The following is an 18,269-nucleotide window of genomic DNA, read 5'->3' as shown; positions in this document are numbered from 1 at the left end:
CGCCCAGTATATTGTGGTTTAGTCTGATCAGGCGCTCACGTTATGTTATGGGCCACTTGCTTAGAAACATTATTTCTACTAGAAAATTATGATATGATATGACAGAGCTCTATTGAGCAAAGTTTTTACGTATGATTTTCAGATATGCACGTAGTTATAATTATTCATGATACGATTTTCACGATGCGCTTTACGATATCATATTTTTACGTTGCATGCGATTTTATGATCTATTTACTTGTTATTCAAGATATATACATGTTGAGTCTTTAGACTCACTAGACTTGATTGTTGTAGGTATTGATGAGGTCGAGACTGCGGGCGGAGACCAGTGAGCTATTTTGGGGCAGCAGTAATAAACCCGAGGACCTCATGTTTTAGTTTATGCACCTTTTATTATTCAAACTCAGTTTTAATACGTTGGATTATTTTTAAATTGTTGTTTACGTTGGATTATTTTTAAATTGTTGATTGAAAACAATATTTACTTCCTGTGGGGACCCGGACGCTAATCATCTTATTAATCGTCATTGGGATTAATTTAATTAATTATAATAAACAGGGTCTAAATTTTTTTTTTAAAATGCGGAACGTAATGTCATACATCTTAACATACACGTCAGTACTAAAAGTACAAATCTTGCACTATATACAATCAGTCTCAACTAAGGTTTAACAACTATATAACAAGTGTTTAAACCCTAACTCTAGTCCAAGTCCGTAGTCTCCAGTCTAACTCGATCTTTCTTCACCTCTGTGACCCTGAACCTATCCCACCTGTTGCCATGCACACATACAGACAAGACAACAGCCGGATAACTCCGGTGAGATATAAATATCCCAGTATAAACAATGTATCAATGCAATCATATAAAACATATATAAAAGCATAAACAATCATTAAAACATGTATCCAATCTGACTACATAAACCAATACGAATCTGTATTTAAGTCATTGACTTATTATCTTATCTCAACTTATTTCTAACCTAGGGATCCCGATCTAATTTAGACTTTGGTATGCTGTATCGAATGTCTACAATAGACGTCGATCTACATCTAAGCTCATCGATACACCGTAAGTCTAGAGTCTACGCGGTTCTGACAAAGACTCGGCGGTTCTGCCCTAGCTAGGCTGATCTACCCTAGACTCAAACTCTGGCTCTGCTATAATTCAATAGACTAAACATATCAATCTGATAATCTGCAAATATCAATGCAATAAAATAAAGTATGTGATTTTGGGAAACTCAAGTCAAACCTAACTCGAGTTGTGCAATCCCGAATCAACATTTATTTATACCTTTTTTTCTGTCGCTCTGATACAATCGAAGTCTCGACTCAAAGCCTGTCAATGTTCAATCAAGCAATGACAATATCAATATTCTATTCAAATCAAAACATCCCCGTTTTATCAAATTCTTACGGTACAACAGTACAATCTTGCGATATCGGTGATACCACACCAGTATATACTAATTCCAATAACTTATAATCAACCACCGTACGAATCTGACATCACATCTCAGTCAATTTAACTCTGAAATTCATAACAATTCCATAATCAATCTGTTTCTTAATCTGACTTCGATTCTATGATGTCTACTATGTCAAGAATACTATATATGAATCGTATCTGATTCTGGACATAGCATAATTTCAAATCTTAACAAAACGTAACAAAACTTACGTCCTGTTGTAGCTGTCGTTGCTAGGAACACGGTGCCGTAGTCGGATTCAAATTTGGACAGACGGATTGATCGCAAATCGAATTTTGAAATTGAAAGCTAATTTTCTTCGGAGCTTCCCTTTTCCTTTCCTTTTTGCTGAAGACTCTCGGTTGTATATATATATATATATATACATATACGCACATGCAAATGGACGAGTGGCTCAATCTTTGTAGCACACGTCTCGCGCATATGCGCGACCCCAATCGGCGCATATGCGCGAGATACTCGGTCTCCGCGCGTATCATGAACATCGCCTCGCGCATATGCGACTCATCTCCGCGCATATGCGCGAGACTCTCTGGAGTTCCTCGCATAGGCTTCGCGCATATGCGCGACATCTTCCGCGCATATGCGCGAGGTCTTCTGCCTGTTTGGCGCATGTGCGCGCATCTGGTCGCGCATGTGCGCCGATGCTACTGTCCTCGCACATCAATTTTCACACGCGATCTCATTTCGTGTCTGGTTAGCCCTTTCATAATTATCTCGATTAGAAATCAATAATCGTAATTTAACACGGTATATAATCTCGGGCATTACATTTCTCCCCCCCTAAGATACGATTTCGTCCTCGAAATCGCAGGCATTCAATTATATCAATAGGGAGTATATACAGAAACGGTCTAAAAAGTTACATTATCGAAACAACTCAGGGAATTCTTATCTCATATCTAATTCAGTTTCCCAAGTGGCTTCTTCAGTGCCATGACGAGTCCATTGCACTTTCACAAATGGAATGGTCTTCGTTCTGAGCTGTTTTTCTTTACAATCAATAATCTGAATTGGTTTTTCAACATAGCTCAACGTCTCATCCATTTCGGCCTCGTCTGGCTGAATAGCATGTGAAGCATCAGGAAGGTATTTCCTTAATAACGATACATGAAATACATCATGTATCCCAGATAATGAAGGCGGTAACGCGAGTCGATATGCACGATCTCCTATCTTTTCAAGAATCTCATAAGGCCCAATATATCGTGGAGACAGTTTCCCTTTCTTGCCAAATCTGACAACTCCTCTGAAAGGTGAAATCTTTAAAAATACTCGGTCTCCTGTCTCAAATACCAACGGTCTACATCAAACATTGGCATATTTGGCATGTCTGTCTTGTGCTGCCTTCATTTTCTTTTGAATTAGCTTCACTTTTTCTGTCATATCTCTGATCATGTCAGGTCCAATCTCAGGCACTTCAGAGATATCATCCCAATAGAGAGGGGATCGACACTTCTTTCCGTACAACGCTTCAAATGGTGCCATCTCAATACTCGTCTGATAGATGTTGTTGTACGAAAATTCACAAAGTGGCAATGCATCTTGCCAATTAGTGCTAAAATCAAGCACTACTGCTCTCAGCATATCCTCCAATGTCTGGATAGTTCGCTCTGACTGTCCGTCAGTCTGTGGATGATATGCGGTACTCAGATGTAACTTCGTACCGAGAGCCTGCTGCAAGCTCTGCCAGAAGTGCGAAGTAAATCGAGGATCACGGTTTGATACAATTGACTTCGGCACTCCGTGCAATCTGACCACTTCTCTGACATAGATCTCTGTCATCTGGTCAAATCTGTACGTCATCTTGTATGGAATAAAACATGCAGATTTGGTCAATCTGTCAATCACGACCCAAATCGCATCACAACCTCGGGAGGAACGCGGCAATTGTGTCACAAAATCCATGGAAATGTGATCCCATTTCCATTCAGGAATGGACAAACTCTGTAATAAACCTCCTGGTTTCTTTCTTTCTGCTTTCACCTGCTGGCAATTCAGACATTTGGAAACAAATTTGGCAATGTCAGTCTTCATTTGTTTCCACCAGAACTGTCTTTTCAAATCATTATACATCTTTCTGCCACCAGGATGAATACTGAATCGACTGTTGTGTGCTTCTGACAATATCTGTCGTCTCAAATCTGAAACATTCGGCACAACCAAACGATTATTTACATACAAGACGTTATCACGTATCTGATATTCCGATCGATGTCCTGTTCTGATCATCGATACTGAATTCTGTACATTCTGATCAACTTTCTGAGCTGCCTTGATTCTTAAGATCAGCTCGGGTTCCACTTGTACTGTATAGAGTCTCAACGGTCTATAATCTGTTTCAAATGCTAATCCAGACAAACAGCATTCTTCTATAAAATTTGAAACACCGATTGTCGACAAGGATAAAGAACATACCTTTCGGCTTAGTGCATCAGCTGCTGCATTAGACTTTCCTGGATAGTATTTGATTTCATAATCAAAGTCTTTAAGCAGATCAAGCCATCTTCGTTGCCTCATATTCAACTCAGACTGTAAAAACAGATATTTCAAACTCTTATGATCAGAATATATCTCAAACTTTTCCCCGTAAAGATAGTGTCGCCATATCTTTAATGCAAAGATAATGGCTGCCAATTCAAGGTCATGGATTGGATAACGGGTCTCATGTGGTTTAAGTTGTCTTGAGGCATAAGCAATAACATGCCCTCGCTGCATTAGAACACATCCCAACCCTCTGTGAGAAGCGTCGCAATAAACCACAAAACCACCAGTACCGGATGGGATAGTCAACACCGGAGCACTGGTTAATCTCTTCTTCAACTCCAGAAAACTGGTATCGCATTCTTCAGACCAAACAAATGGAGCATTCTTCTGAGTCAGCTGAGTAATTGGGGTTTAGCAATACTTGAGAAATCTTTAATAAAACGACGGTAATATCCCGCTAAACCCATGAAACTGCGAATTTCGGGCACTGACGTAGGTCTTGGCCAAGAAATCACGGCTTCAACCTTACTGGGATCCATAGATATCCCATTTCCGGATATAATATGGCCCAGAAATACTACATGTCTTAACCAAAACTCGCATTTCGACAGTTTAGCATATAATTTCTCAGCCCTTAAAATTCGTAACACCGTTCTTAGATGCTCAGCATGCTCACTCATATTCTTTGAATAAATCAAAATATCATCGATGAAAATAATCACAAAATCATCGAGATATTTCTGGAATATACGGTTCATCAATCCCATAAATACAGCTGGAGCATTCGTCAGACCAAACGGCATGACAATAAATTCATAGTGTCCATACCTGGTTCTGAATGCTGTCTTTGAGATATCAAAATCTCTGACTCTCAGCTGATGATATCCCGATCTCAAATCGATCTTGGAATATATAGAAGAACCCTGCAACTGATCAAACAAATCATCAATACGAGGCAAAGGATATTTATTCTTTATCATTGCCTTGTTCAGTTGCCGATAGTCGATGCAGAGTCTCATCGAACCGTCTTTCTTTCTTACAAACAATACTGGAGCACCCCAAGGAGAAACACTCGGTCTGATGTACCCCTTGGCCAGTAAGTCTTCCAGCTGATCTTTCAATTCTTTTAATTCAATTGGTGCCATTCTGTATGGAGCTCTAGAAATCGGTACTGTACCTGGCATCAATTCAATGCTGAAGTCTATTTCTCTAACTGGAGGTAATCCCGGGATCTCATCTGGAAAGACGTCAGCAAACTCACGTACCACTGGCAAATCGGCCAATGATGGACTCGACTTCAGTAAATCTACTGAATATACAAGAAATCCCTCTGCTCCTTTCTGTAACAATCGAGTCATAGATAATACGGATACTAAAGGAATTCTCGATCTAGAAACCTTACCGTAGAATTTCCACTCTTCCGTCATATCTGGTCTGAATCTCACTATCTTGTGGAAACAATCAACTGTAGCTCTGTACTTGGTCAGCATATCAATACCGATAATACAATCAAAATCTGACAACCCAAGTACGATGCAATCTAATTCAATCTCATGCCCGTCATACCGTAGTACACAATGTTTAACCGAATTTACTGATATCAAACCTGTCCCCAAAGGAGAAGAGACAGACACTACAGTAGCTAAAGACTCTACAGGCAATGCATGACTAATGCAAATCGTTCATAAATAAATGTATGTGAAGCACCAGTATCAATCAATACATAAGCAGGGTAACCACATAAAGAACAGTTACTGCCACAACGTCATCTGGTGCTTCCTGGGCCTGCTCCTCTGTCAAAGCGAATACTCTGGCCTGCTGTCTAGGAGGCTGGCTAACAGTCTGGCTACCTTCTGGCCTCTGCTGTGACTGAGCTAGCGCTGGCTGGAATGTATGAACAGCAGCTGATCGTCTCTCAGTCTGTGCTGCTGATCCCGATGACTCGGCTCCCTGAGATCTTTGGGAACCTCTCTGTGGACACACTTTAGCAAAGTGTCCCAGCTGTTTACAGATGTTGCAACTACCAGTCACTCCCTGGCATTGCTCAGTTGCATGTCTTCCTCCGCAAGTCTTGCAATAAACTCCAGTGTAACTCTGGCTCTGTCTGGAACCACCGGAGCTGGAAGAACTGCTGCCAGATTTCTTAAATTGCTTTCCTCTGGCTTTCTAAAATTCTTTCTTCCCTCCACTGCTGCTGCCACCCTCGAATCTGGGAGGTGGTTGTTGTGGTCTTGGTGCTGGAGGCACAAATGAAGTCCTTTTCTGTCTCATCAGACCGGCTTCTGCTCCCTTATCTCTGTTCAGGGCGTCAGTAAAGTTATTCGGTCGCCCTGTGTTCACCAATGTGAAAATATCGAGGTTCAAGCCATTGATGAACTGGTCAGCAGTAGCTTCCTCGCTGTCAGCCACATGTGGAGCAAATTTCAACAAGGTGGAGAATTTGGACACGTATTCTTCTATGTTCATCTGTTCCTGCCTTAGATTGGCAAACTCCGCTCCTTTGTCCTTCCGGTACGACACTGGAAAGAATCGTTGATAAAATTCAGTTCTAAAAACATTCCAGGTGATAGTCGTACCTCTATGCTCCAAAGCCCTCTTTATTGTAATCCACCAGTTCTTTGCAACATCGTGTAACTGGTGTCCAATCAATCAAATTCGCCGCTCATCTGTATACTCCAATGAATCAAACAGCATTTCAATATCGTCAAGCCAACTCTCGCACTCCACAGCGTTCTCTGTTCCTTTCAAAGTTGGCGGTTGAAATGACTGAAATCTTTTCAGTAACGTTTCCATTGGAGTCGGTGTTACATCCATTGGAGGATTTGATGTACTACCCTGTTCTGGAATTCGTCTGAGAGGCATATCTGGTTATCAACAGAATTAGTAACTCAAATACAACAACCAACTTCAGTCCTCCTCTGATCATCTTACTGCTGATCTAGAATCGGTGCTGATCCAATCTCAATAAAACATATTACTATATCAAATCAGATAAGCAAGTAACATGTATTAAAGCAATAAGACATGCTAGCATTCAAAAGCAGGAAAGAAATCCTCAATCTACCCCGCTTACTAGCCTCTTCTATCTCAATCTAAAGGATCTATCGCTCTGATACCACCTGTTGTGGGGACCCGAACGCTAATCATCTTATTAATCGTCATTGGGATTAATTTAATTAATTATAATAAACATGGTGTAAATTTTTTTTTTTAAATGCGGAACGTAATGGCATACATCTTAACATACACGTCAGTACTAAAAGTACAAATCTTGCACTATATACAATCAGTCTCAACTAAGGTTTAACAACTATATAACAAGTGTTTAAACCCTAACTCTAGTCCAAGTCCGTAGTCTCCACTCTAACTCGATCTTTCTTCACCTCTGTGACCCTGAACCTGTCCCACCTGTTGCCATGCACACATACAGACAAGACAACAGCCGGATAACTCCGGTGAGATATAAATATCCCAATATAAACAATGTATCAATGCAATCATATAAAACATATATAAAAGCATAAACAATCATTAAAACATGTATCCAATCTGACTACATAAACCAATACGAATCAGTATTTAAGTCATTGACTTATTATCTTATCTCAACTTATTTCTAACCTAGGAATCCCGATCTAATTTAGACTTTGGTATGCTGTATCGAATGTCTACAATAGACGTCGATCTACATCTAAGCTCATCGATACACCGTAAGTCTAGAGTCTACGCGGTTCTGACAAAGACTCGGCGGTTCTGCCCTAGCTAGGCTGATCTGCCCTAGACTCAAACTCTGGCTCTGCTATAATTCAATAGACTAAACATATCAATCTGATAATCTGCAAATATCAATACAATAAAATAAAGTATGTGATTTTGGGAAACTCAAGTCAAACCTAACTCGAGTTGTGCAATCCCGAATCAAAATTTATTTATACTTTTTTTTTATGTCGCTCTGATACAATCGAAGTCTCGACTCAAAGCCTGTCAATGTTCAATCAGGCAATGACAATATCAATATACTGTATCAATATTCTATTCAAATCAAAACATCCCCGTTTTATCAAATTCTGACGGTACAACAGTACAATCTTGCGATACCGGTGATACCACACCAGTATATACTAATTCCAATAACTTATAATCAACCACCGTACGAATCTGACATCACATCTCAGTCAATTTAACTCTGAAATTCATAACAATTCCATAATCAATCTGTTTCTTAATCTGACTTCGATTCTATGATGTCTACTATGTCAAGAATACTATATATGAATCGTATCTGAGTCTGGACATAGCATAATTTCAAATCTTAACAAAACGTAACAAAACTTACGTCCTGTTGTAGCTGTCGTTGCTAGGAAAACGGTGCCGTACTCGGATTCAAATTTGGACAGACGGATTGATCGCAAATCGAATTTTGAAATTGAAAGCTAATTTTCTTCGGAGCTTCGCTTTTCCTTTCCTTTTTGCTGAAGACTCTCGGTTGTATATATATATATATACATATACGCACATGCAAATGGACGAGTGGCTCAATCTTTGTAGCACACGTCTCGCGCATATGCGCGACCCCAATCGGCGCATATGCGCGAGACACTCGGTCTCCGCGCGTATCATGCACATCGCCTCGCGCATATGCGCGACTCATCTCCGCGCATATGCGCGAGACTCTCTGGAGTTCCTCGCATAGGCTTCGCGCATATGCGCGACATCTTCCGCGCATATGCGCGAGGTCTTCTGCCTGTTTGGCGCATGTGCGCGCATCTGGTCACGCATGTGCGCCGATGCTACTGTCCTCGCACATCAATTTTCACACGCGATCTCATTTCGTGTCCGGTTAGCCCTTTCATAATTATCTCGATTAAAAATCAATAATCGTAATTTAACACGGTATAAAATCTCGGGCATTACACTTCCGCTGTTATTTTAAAGTTAAAATTATTTACATGTTTATTTTATAAATGAGGCAAGATAATTATTTATTTAGAAAATTTTTAATAATTCCGCTAAAATATGAATACGAAATACGGGCCTTTACATAAAATCACTTTAAAACCCCTTATTTTCAAAAATCCTAAAAAGCATCAACCATATTTTAAATAATTAAAAATAATTATTTAATAAAAACATTTTACGTTTTTCAGCCCTCGGTCCCCGTTCCTCGATCGTCACTTGAATATCCCTTAAAAATACATTTTAATGCAACCATCTCGAAAAATATATTTTAAACATGCAATATACACAACATAATTAATTTATGCAATTAAATCATTTAATTGAAATACACAAAGAATTTAATAATTGCATGCATGTGGTTCGCATGGACTTTTAATTTTCGGGGCGTTACATTATGTTTATCATTTACAAAAAGAGAACAAGAAACGTGAGTTATGAAACAATCCATGCATATTTCATGTGAAAACTTTGCGAAAAGAATACTACATGTTAAATCAAATAAATTCTCATGCAAACACACACACAACAGCATATACATAGCATGGATGATGAGAAAAAGAGATACATGGTGTGTCTTAACGTTTATGTGCTCGAAAACTTGAAGGTCTCGAAAACTTGAAGGTCCCGAGAGGCGGGGACGAATTTTTTCTTGAAAGTTTTGGGGGAATTTGAGAGTTTGCTGCTGAAGAACTTCGAAAATGGTGCTGTTGCTATGGGGTAGGCAGCCGAGGGGTGTGAGATAGGTTTAGCGTTTGATTAGGTGGTGTTTAAGTAGAAAAATTATGCATAAATGGGCCTTTAATAAAAATTAAATAGATTAAAAAGGGTTTTGGGCTCATTAAACAATAAAATAATCTCATCAAGCCAAATAACACTCCCGAAATATATTTCGTTTTAGTAAGTTTTAGAAAATATTGTTCGAACCCTCAAAAAATCCCCTGATTCGCTAAATTTTACGTACTAGTTAAAAATATGACCCGACGAGTAAAAATACCCAACCAATGCTCATTTTCAAAAATCATACTTAATTAAACCTTATATTAAATAATTTAAAATAATATTTAACAAAAACATTTTTCCTGATAATCTCCGGTCTTCGTTTCTCGTTCGAGCGCGAAATACAACTTACAGACCTAATGCATGAAATCTTAATAAACCATGAAATGACATACCTAATCATGCAATAATTATGCCTTTAAAGCTTTAAAATAATCAAACACTGATTTTAATAAAAACCTCAGATTGCATGCAGTCAGGTTACGTAGTTCAAATTTCCTAGACCTTACAATTTATATATATATATTATATATATATATATATATATGTTAGTATATTCGGCCGAAAGTATTTTAAGAAAAGAAAGAAAAAAAAATTCTAGTATATTTTATAGAAAAACGTTGAGAACGTTTCATCCGGTGTGTATTTATAATCTTCGAGTCATTCCTCATTCTCAACTTCTTTACAAAATTCCTTTGTCTCAATCAAGAGAGTTCCGGATGCAAATGATGATATAATCAATAAAAATGGGCCAAAGTTCAAGCATATTGGCCAAATAGTTTGCAGCCTTCTCCTTTAAATTAAAAAATTGACAGTAAGCCCTGTCCTTAAAAATAGAACATGCCTTGTCCTATACATGTGGCTTTAAAATTTGCACAAGACTTGCTATTTATTTGGTTCAGTTAACGCTTAAAAACGCATTAAAATTGTTCAAGAACTTCAGTGGATCCTTTCTTATATGTAGGACAAGCCATTTACTTGGCGACCAGAAAAACAGTTTGCTTTTTGTGGTAATTCACCTCGACCCATTTAGGTACAGATTCAACTGTGCAGCAGAAAATATCTATATATATTTTTTCATGGGGATGATTATCAGGCACCTCTATATGTTGATTTTTGTTTCTCTCACTCTAGAACAATCAACGAAAACCAACAGAACATTCAAACATATATCACTCACTCACATATAGATTTTTCAAGATTCGTCTTAAGATAGTAAAAATATGTATTCTTTTTAAAGTCTCCGGGCGGCACAAAGCCTTCTCAAGTACTCCATTTGTGAAGGTAAAGCCCCTTGAATCCTCGCAAGTCTACAAGACTGTTCGGTTAATAACCGATATGTCAATGGTCTCTTCCATGGAATGAACCCGAATTCATCGTTAAATTCTTCCATCCCTTCAACCAGAAACTGCCAGACTAAAGATCCTGCACCGGACTTGTTTAATTTGGCAGCTTTGTAGATGACATCAAGAATGACTTTGAAGAATCTCTCTCGTTGGGAATGGTCAAAATCCTTGTTCTCTTTGGATAACCCGAATTCTGTGAAGAGTACTGGCTTTTTCAGCTCTTTGTCACCATCTTCAATGTGAGACAGCGTCCACTTGGCGGCAAATTTTAATTTAGATTCGAATCGCGGATCATGCGACCTACAAACAGGGAGGGAGGGGTGAATCCAGACTTCCGAGTCAAGTGGTAAAAATATCGAATAGCTGATAAAAAATTTGGAACATATTATGTGCAGATAAATAACTCACCAATGATCAGGGTAAATATGTACAGATGCAAAATCAACAGTTGAAATCTTTGAGTTGCGGATAAAATCAGTTCCTACATCAGATGCCCACCATTCTGGATTGACAGTTAAGCGTTTAGTACTTTTCGGTCCATAAAATCCTTCGAGACCAACCGTTAGTAGATGTTTCCTGTCAATTGACTTAACAAAAGTTGACATTTCTTCTATCCAATCCTGCAGTTACACAAGATATCATTCAAATCCAAACAACCCTTAATAACATTACAAGAATTTCTTGATGAGTAAACAAACTATGATGGATCATGGGTGGAATAGATACGAAAATGAAAGAGATTTGGAGGGGTTGTGCCAAGAACCAGTGATCCTATTGGACAAGAGGAATACAACATTTAGTCAATCTCAGGTCATAGGTTGCTCAAAATTTCCACTTAACATTTGGATTGGATTGGCGTACCACAATAAGATGTACAAGATACAAGAACTACGACATGAGACTAACATCGAAATAATTTTTAACAGACAAGTCAAGAGAGGTGGCTCAAAATTTTTGGTGTGGGAAAGTGCATTGGAAAAATATGTTCATAACAACCTCACAAGTTCAGTTTCCAAACTGACTGCAATCTAATAAAAGATGGTAATATCTCAAAACCCTAATTAGCCATTCAAAATCTCTATAATGTACATCCCAACTCGCAATAGCCATTGCTTCGAGGTAGAAACATAGAAGGGGATCAAAATAATTTCACCGGAGAATAGAAAATCTTGACTTGACATGCAGAAGATCATAGACAAAACTGAGTTCAAGGAAGCCCAAGAGTGATCATCCTTAGTACACTGCATGTTCTTGAATAAAAATACATGAAAGTTTTCCTAGTAAGTTAACTACTAGCCTGAAGTGTGTCACCAGATTTATCGGTCATACAGCGGGGTTCATTGATTAACTCCCAAGCAAAAATTGTTGGATCGTCCCTGAACTCAATCCCTGTGATGGTGTTCTTCCTTGTTAGAACAGTCTGTCAGAAAGAAAATAAGAAAAATTAAATCAAATGGTGGGCTGATAATTCATCAGTTTCCACTGTTTGGCAATAAAAAAGAAAGAAAAAAGAAAGAAAGCAAAAATTAATCCTTTTGGCCAAGTGTCAGCTCTTTTAAAAAGAAGAAAGGTATACATATGCAAGCGGGGGCTAAGTTTTTTCATTCTTTTGTTATTGGTCCTTTTAAACTGGTTTGTCACTTCTATACACAGAACACATTGATGCCAATTTCCAAAATAGCTTCCAATAAAAGAAAAGGCTTGATATATGATACTGTAATTTGTCCACTAGAAGTTTGAGCGAATTATATTATATATATATATATATATATATATATAGCTTCAATATAACACTACAATACTCTAAAAGAATTATCGAATTTATGGAACATATCTAGGCTGAATATTATGAATCAAAATTAAGGTAACTTACAAATTTAAGAGACAACACTTTTGATCCTAAGATTCAAGTGTAAGTTAATAAGCATCAGCATTACGCGTCTGGCTTTATTAATTCTGGAAAAACAATAGTTTTCACTATTCTTCCCAGTGATGGGAGGTTAAATATAGTCAAACATGACATATTTTCATACTTTGGATACTTGAAAGATAAAGAGGAAGGAATTACTTGATAAGAATAGGCTGATGATCGATAGTTTAAAAGGAGCATAAAGGATTGTAGAAATTTATTTCGGATAGCTAACTGTGACTCTAATATTTTGTGTCAAAGAAAATCTGATAGTTAGATGAGAAATCCAGAGGTCAAACTGTTTCGTGTTATTCCTTAATTTTAAAATGAATAAAGTCCTCTCAGGTTTTCCCATTAGTACTTTTTAGAATAAGCTCTTTATTTTACATTAAGTTTTCATTATCAAACAATTCAGTTTTATCACAAGTTATTAAGGCATCACGTGAGTTAAACTTACGAAAGTTCCGATTTTTGGTAACTATCAACAGACAGCAGTTATAGTTCATCACTACTGAACGTAAAGAGTAAAGATTCTAATTGCATTTATTTATGTGTAGTGAAAAATATCATGAATGCAGAATGGAACTTGATGGACACCCCTTCAATGTGAGGTTCCAAACTATAAGAAGGAAATGAAATGAGAAAAGTAGACAACATAATGTTTTTCAATATCAAATTATTTTTATTTTTGACCAAAATTTAAGGAGCTTTTAGTTTAAGTAAAGAGTTGATATGGATAGAATCATAAGAGAATCGGAATTTGCAGACTCCATTACGTGAGCACAATTTGTAACATTCTAAATTTGAAAAGAAAATCCAAAATCGTACGCATATCATGTTCACTAGTTTGCAGCTTTCAAATAAGCAAACTAAACAATTGATTTTTAGTTTTTTAAAGACCATTTGAAGCGGCAAATTTCAATTTAAAGAATTAGCAGAGAACAGATGATCAATAATTAAGTCACCTTAATATAATTCTTGAAATAGTGTCGGATAGTCGGATCATAAAAGAACGAGTCGTTAGAAGGACTTAATCCAACGACCTCTTCCCACGCCCACTTAACATATTGAGACTTTCCACCATACGCTTGCAAGTTATTAACCAAGCATAGGATTAGACGTATCCCGTACCTTCTAGCTTCAGCGATAACATGATCCAAGGCCTGAGATTTGCATATGGAATCCATACATAAGATCATTCTAATCAAGATAACATTATCAAATTACCATTACGACAATTCATGGGCCATCGTCATAAAATTCACATTTGATAAACAGAGAAAAGGGAAACAAATGCATACAAGTACAAGATTAGTGCATGTAACGGTAGTCTAGCCCTTCATTATTGTAATTCTAATTTCTGAACAGGTTACACATCCAGAGATATGGAACAAGGTATAGAAATATCATTTTAGAATAGATGGCACGTGATGAACTTGAGGATTCATCAACTAACTCTAGATTTTGTTTCAATTTTCTAAAACTTGGCCTAAATGTAATATAATGGAGAAACAGTGATAACAAAAACAGTAAATTCTCACACAAACAGCTAAATTGAGGTCCACATTAAATAGACCATTAATTTCAATCACAGAAAATGTAGTTATTATCACTGCAATCACATCAAACAAACCCCCGACTTAGACAAACATAAACTAGGTACGAAATCTTGGAAAACAAACATTAGACTATCATAAATTCAGAAAGTAAAGATCAGACTCTGTGCAACTGAAGAGATTCATTATACTCTAACAAAACAAATAAACACAAAAAACTTTCATCGTACTCTGAAAACATTTTCATTGAACCGGCCAGGGGAGATTTGTAGAGCATTGTAATCACCATCATTGAAAGCCCAAGTTCTACACACAGTGAGTCCCATTTTAGCACCAGCTTGCAGTACTGCTTTGATCCTATGTTTTCTTGATATATCAACAGCATGATCCATCATCCAGTAAGAGTTCCATCCATTAAAGTAGAAAGGCCTACCATCCACGATGAACTGGCTGCCATTTCTTTCCACAAAGCTCAGCTTTGTGTCACTATGAATATTGATCCACAAATCCCCAAAAGACAAGTAAATAAAAGTCACGCATGAAGCAAAACCAACGATTGGGTAGAAAACCCCATTCCCCCCAACCATTCCACTTTTAACCATCAAAATTACTCAACCAGTATCACTCTGAAAGCAAGACAAAGCGAGGGTGTAATGCACAGTCTTAGGCAAGAAATCAAGAAGCTTCTGAAGATAACGGTATCTTCAACTATCCAGGTTAAAACTTTGAGCCGGAAACGCAGAAATTACAATAAAACATAAATATTCCAAATAGGTCTATTCTTGACACGACTTCAGATCTATTCAGTTTCCTCCCAGAAATATTCGGGTTCAAGTTAATGACAAAAACATTGAAAGCCAACCCAGATCCCTTTCCGCAAAAAAATTGGTTATAAAGACAGCCCAAGTCCAAGCAAAATAAAAAAAGACTCCCAATTTCTGCTACCCACAAAACAAAAACCTGCTTCAGAAAGCTTTCTTGCTTATGTTAGATCGAGAAGAGGGAAAACTGAATGAATACCGGGTGCCAATTGTATGTTTTCTGCGCTAAAACAATGGATATTTAATATATTTTTATATCATATATATACACAAAGTAATGTGAACCAATGGGCAGTTGATGGTGGTAACGAGAGAAGGTGAGAAGTGGGATGCATTCAATATAAGAGATTTATTGATTTTTAATTATTTTTGTAGATTTTAAAAGTTTTCAATTAAGACTTTTAAATACTCTATAGAAGTTTAGTGGTATTCAAAATAGATTTTCACATAGTTTTAAAAAGTCAAGTGGTATTCAATATTGACTTTTAAAAATTATATAAAAGTCTATAGGTATTCAAATTTTCCATACACTTTTAATAACTTAATAGAATTCATTAACAAACAAACATTAAAACCTAAGGTACAACTATAAATTGTAAAAAATTGTATTTGGTTCAACTCAAAGATTTGGATGGATTTTTAAAATTTCTAACTCATACACAAGCTTTTTTTTTTCTCTATGTCGCTTCACATCATCTCTCTTCTTATCTTCTCTCATCTCATCTATCTCTATCACTCTCTCAAATTTTTGAAGTGTATCTCTTTATATATTTTCGTCTTTTCTTTTCAAATTTTTCATTTTTTGGTTGATTGTTCATTTAATAATTTTTTATTTTAATATCACATGAAATTTTGAATTCTAGAATTGATTTTATGATTTTTAACTTATGATTCATACAAATTAATGTAATATTCAACAATAATAAAAGATGATCCAAAAAATGTTGCTTAATTCTTAATAATTGAATAGTCTCGTAATAACCATGATTTTTAAATTCATTTTATAATTTTCAATTAATATGTAAGCTATGATATTTTTATACAAAATTATATTCACACAATACTAAATAATATTCTTTTCACATGTATATTATCAATTTAAAAACAAGGTTACAGATTATTCAATTGATGTATTTTAAAAAATTTACAAACATGCATACAAACCCACATATATACACATGTAAGGATTAAATGATTAAATTTTTAAATAAGTAAATTTATTTATTAATATAAATATGGAAAAATAATTTCAAATTGAATATGATATATATATCAATTAATTATTGGTTAAAAAAACTAATAAAAAAATAATATGTTATGATAAAGTACAAAATTTATAAAATTTTATAAAAAAAGTCTACAAAAGTCTATAAAAATCTTGCAAAAAATTCTACATAAATCCACATAAATCTGTTGATAAATATATGAGATTCTGTAAAAATCAATAAAAATCTATGAAATTTATAAAAGTCTATCATTTGAAAAAATCATTAAAAATCATCAAAACTCTGAATTGAATACACCACACTAAGACGACAATGTGAAAGAGAGAGCACACCAAAAGAATAACCATATACCAAACAAATCCAGGAAACAAGAGCAGAGGCCAACAAAAAATTTGGGAAAATTCCTGATGAAACGAGGATGGATACCAAATTAAACGCTATGATAGCGCAGGAATTCTACTCCAACGGAGGCTGCACCATTTCTCCAAAATGGCGCAGCCTCCCTCCTCTGCGCCAAATTTGGCGCAATGGAGAAGCCCAGCGCCAAAATGGCGCTAGGTTTGGGCCTTTTTTATTTTTTTTAAAATTTTTTTATTGTTTTTAAATTAATATAAATATATATTAAATATTTTTAATAATAATATTATATAATTCATAATAAAAATTAAAACACAAAAAAATTAATTATAATTATATTAGAAAATTTATAAAAATATTTCAAGTTTTTTATTATTTTTGACATTTTGAACTCTCGTAAATATATAATTGATAAATTATCAGAAAAACCAACAACAAAATTTTGAAATTAAAATTACAATACCCAATTGAAATACAAAATACAAAGATACTACATAATTGGAATACAAATTCGAAGATAATGCATTATTGAAAATTACAAAGATAACAATGCGAATAAAAACATTAAAATGACAAACAATGTAGATGATCAATAATCTCCTAAATTAGATCCCGATCCTCCAAAATCACCAAAATATTTCCCAAATGTGTCATTTTCGTGTTGTCCATGTTCTTCATTTCTTTTTTTCAAAATTTTGGCTCGTTCCTTTCGAACAATTTCACGCATTTCAGGATCACCTATCGTGCTTAGATCCATGTACAAAACTTTATTCTCCTCTTGAAGGGTTGCTAATGCTATTTGTTGTTGTCTAGTTTCAATTTTTTTTTTGTTGATTTGCTAATTTGAACTGCTCATTTTGCAATGTTAGGAGTTTCATCTCATAACTTTGTTGAAGTTCAGTTGATCCTTTTTGTAATACATTTATAAGATCGCGATGCCCTTCTTTCATTGTAGATATCAATTCCAACACATTGTCGTCCCTTTTTTTCTTTAGTTTAGATTTTTTAACACCAAGAGGTCGCTGGGATGAAGTGCCGCCTGTATTTTCATCACTACTTAAATTAATTGAAAACGGAGGTAATCCAGGAGAACCTGATATTGGGGTATTTGGTGTTTGGCTATCTGACTGTGACGAGTCCAAACTTGTGACATGCATTCATACTGGTGCGCTCATTGGATTGATGTCACTCGAGAATTTCTCCATATCTTTCATAATATACCACACATGATCATATTTGAAGCCTTTACTAAAATCAGCATCTTGCATGAACAAATCTTTTGCTCGATTTAACTGTACGAAAATATCCAACTATTATCTTATAAGAAATTA

The 18,269-nt window shown here is 35.9% G+C and overlaps 1 protein-coding gene across 2 annotated transcripts; it reads right to left on the bottom strand.

Annotated features, from left to right (window-relative positions):
- Positions 1–10,769: 10,769 nt before the first annotated feature.
- LOC142518186 (mannan endo-1,4-beta-mannosidase 2-like) lies at positions 10,770–15,648 on the bottom strand. 2 transcript variants are annotated; one of them, XM_075620905.1, is made up of 6 exons: positions 15,480–15,648; positions 14,765–15,404; positions 13,944–14,141; positions 12,367–12,489; positions 11,478–11,689; positions 10,770–11,369 (listed from the first exon to the last, which is right to left on the bottom strand). In XM_075620905.1, exons 2-6 carry the CDS (start codon positions 15,134–15,136, stop codon positions 10,958–10,960), a joined length of 1,317 nt encoding a protein of 438 aa, XP_075477020.1. In that variant the 5' UTR covers positions 15,137–15,404; positions 15,480–15,648; the 3' UTR covers positions 10,770–10,957. The 2 variants fall into 2 exon arrangements, with proteins under 2 accessions (XP_075477020.1, XP_075477019.1); XM_075620904.1 differs by having other exon boundaries at positions 14,765–15,648.
- Positions 15,649–18,269: the final 2,621 nt, after the last annotated feature.

Source organism: Primulina tabacum, chromosome 11, assembly GCF_025594145.1.
Source record: "Primulina tabacum isolate GXHZ01 chromosome 11, ASM2559414v2, whole genome shotgun sequence".
NCBI lineage: Eukaryota > Viridiplantae > Streptophyta > Magnoliopsida > Lamiales > Gesneriaceae > Primulina > Primulina tabacum.
Note: the sequence above shows the minus strand (reverse complement) of the source record. Positions and strands in the feature narration are given on the sequence as shown.

Bases quoted from the DNA above. Each gene is read 5' to 3' on its own strand.
- LOC142518186 (XM_075620904.1), bottom strand. From the start codon at position 15,136: ATGGTTAAAAGTGGAATGGTTGGGGGGAATGGGGTTTTCTACCCAATC. The intron at 14,142-14,764 runs GTACGATGAAAG...TGCAAATCTCAG, and splicing joins TCAATGAAAATGTTTTCAGA to GCCTTGGATCATGTTATCGC. The intron at 11,370-11,477 runs GTGAGTTATTTA...CCCTGTTTGTAG, and splicing joins CATATTTACCCTGATCATTG to GTCGCATGATCCGCGATTCG.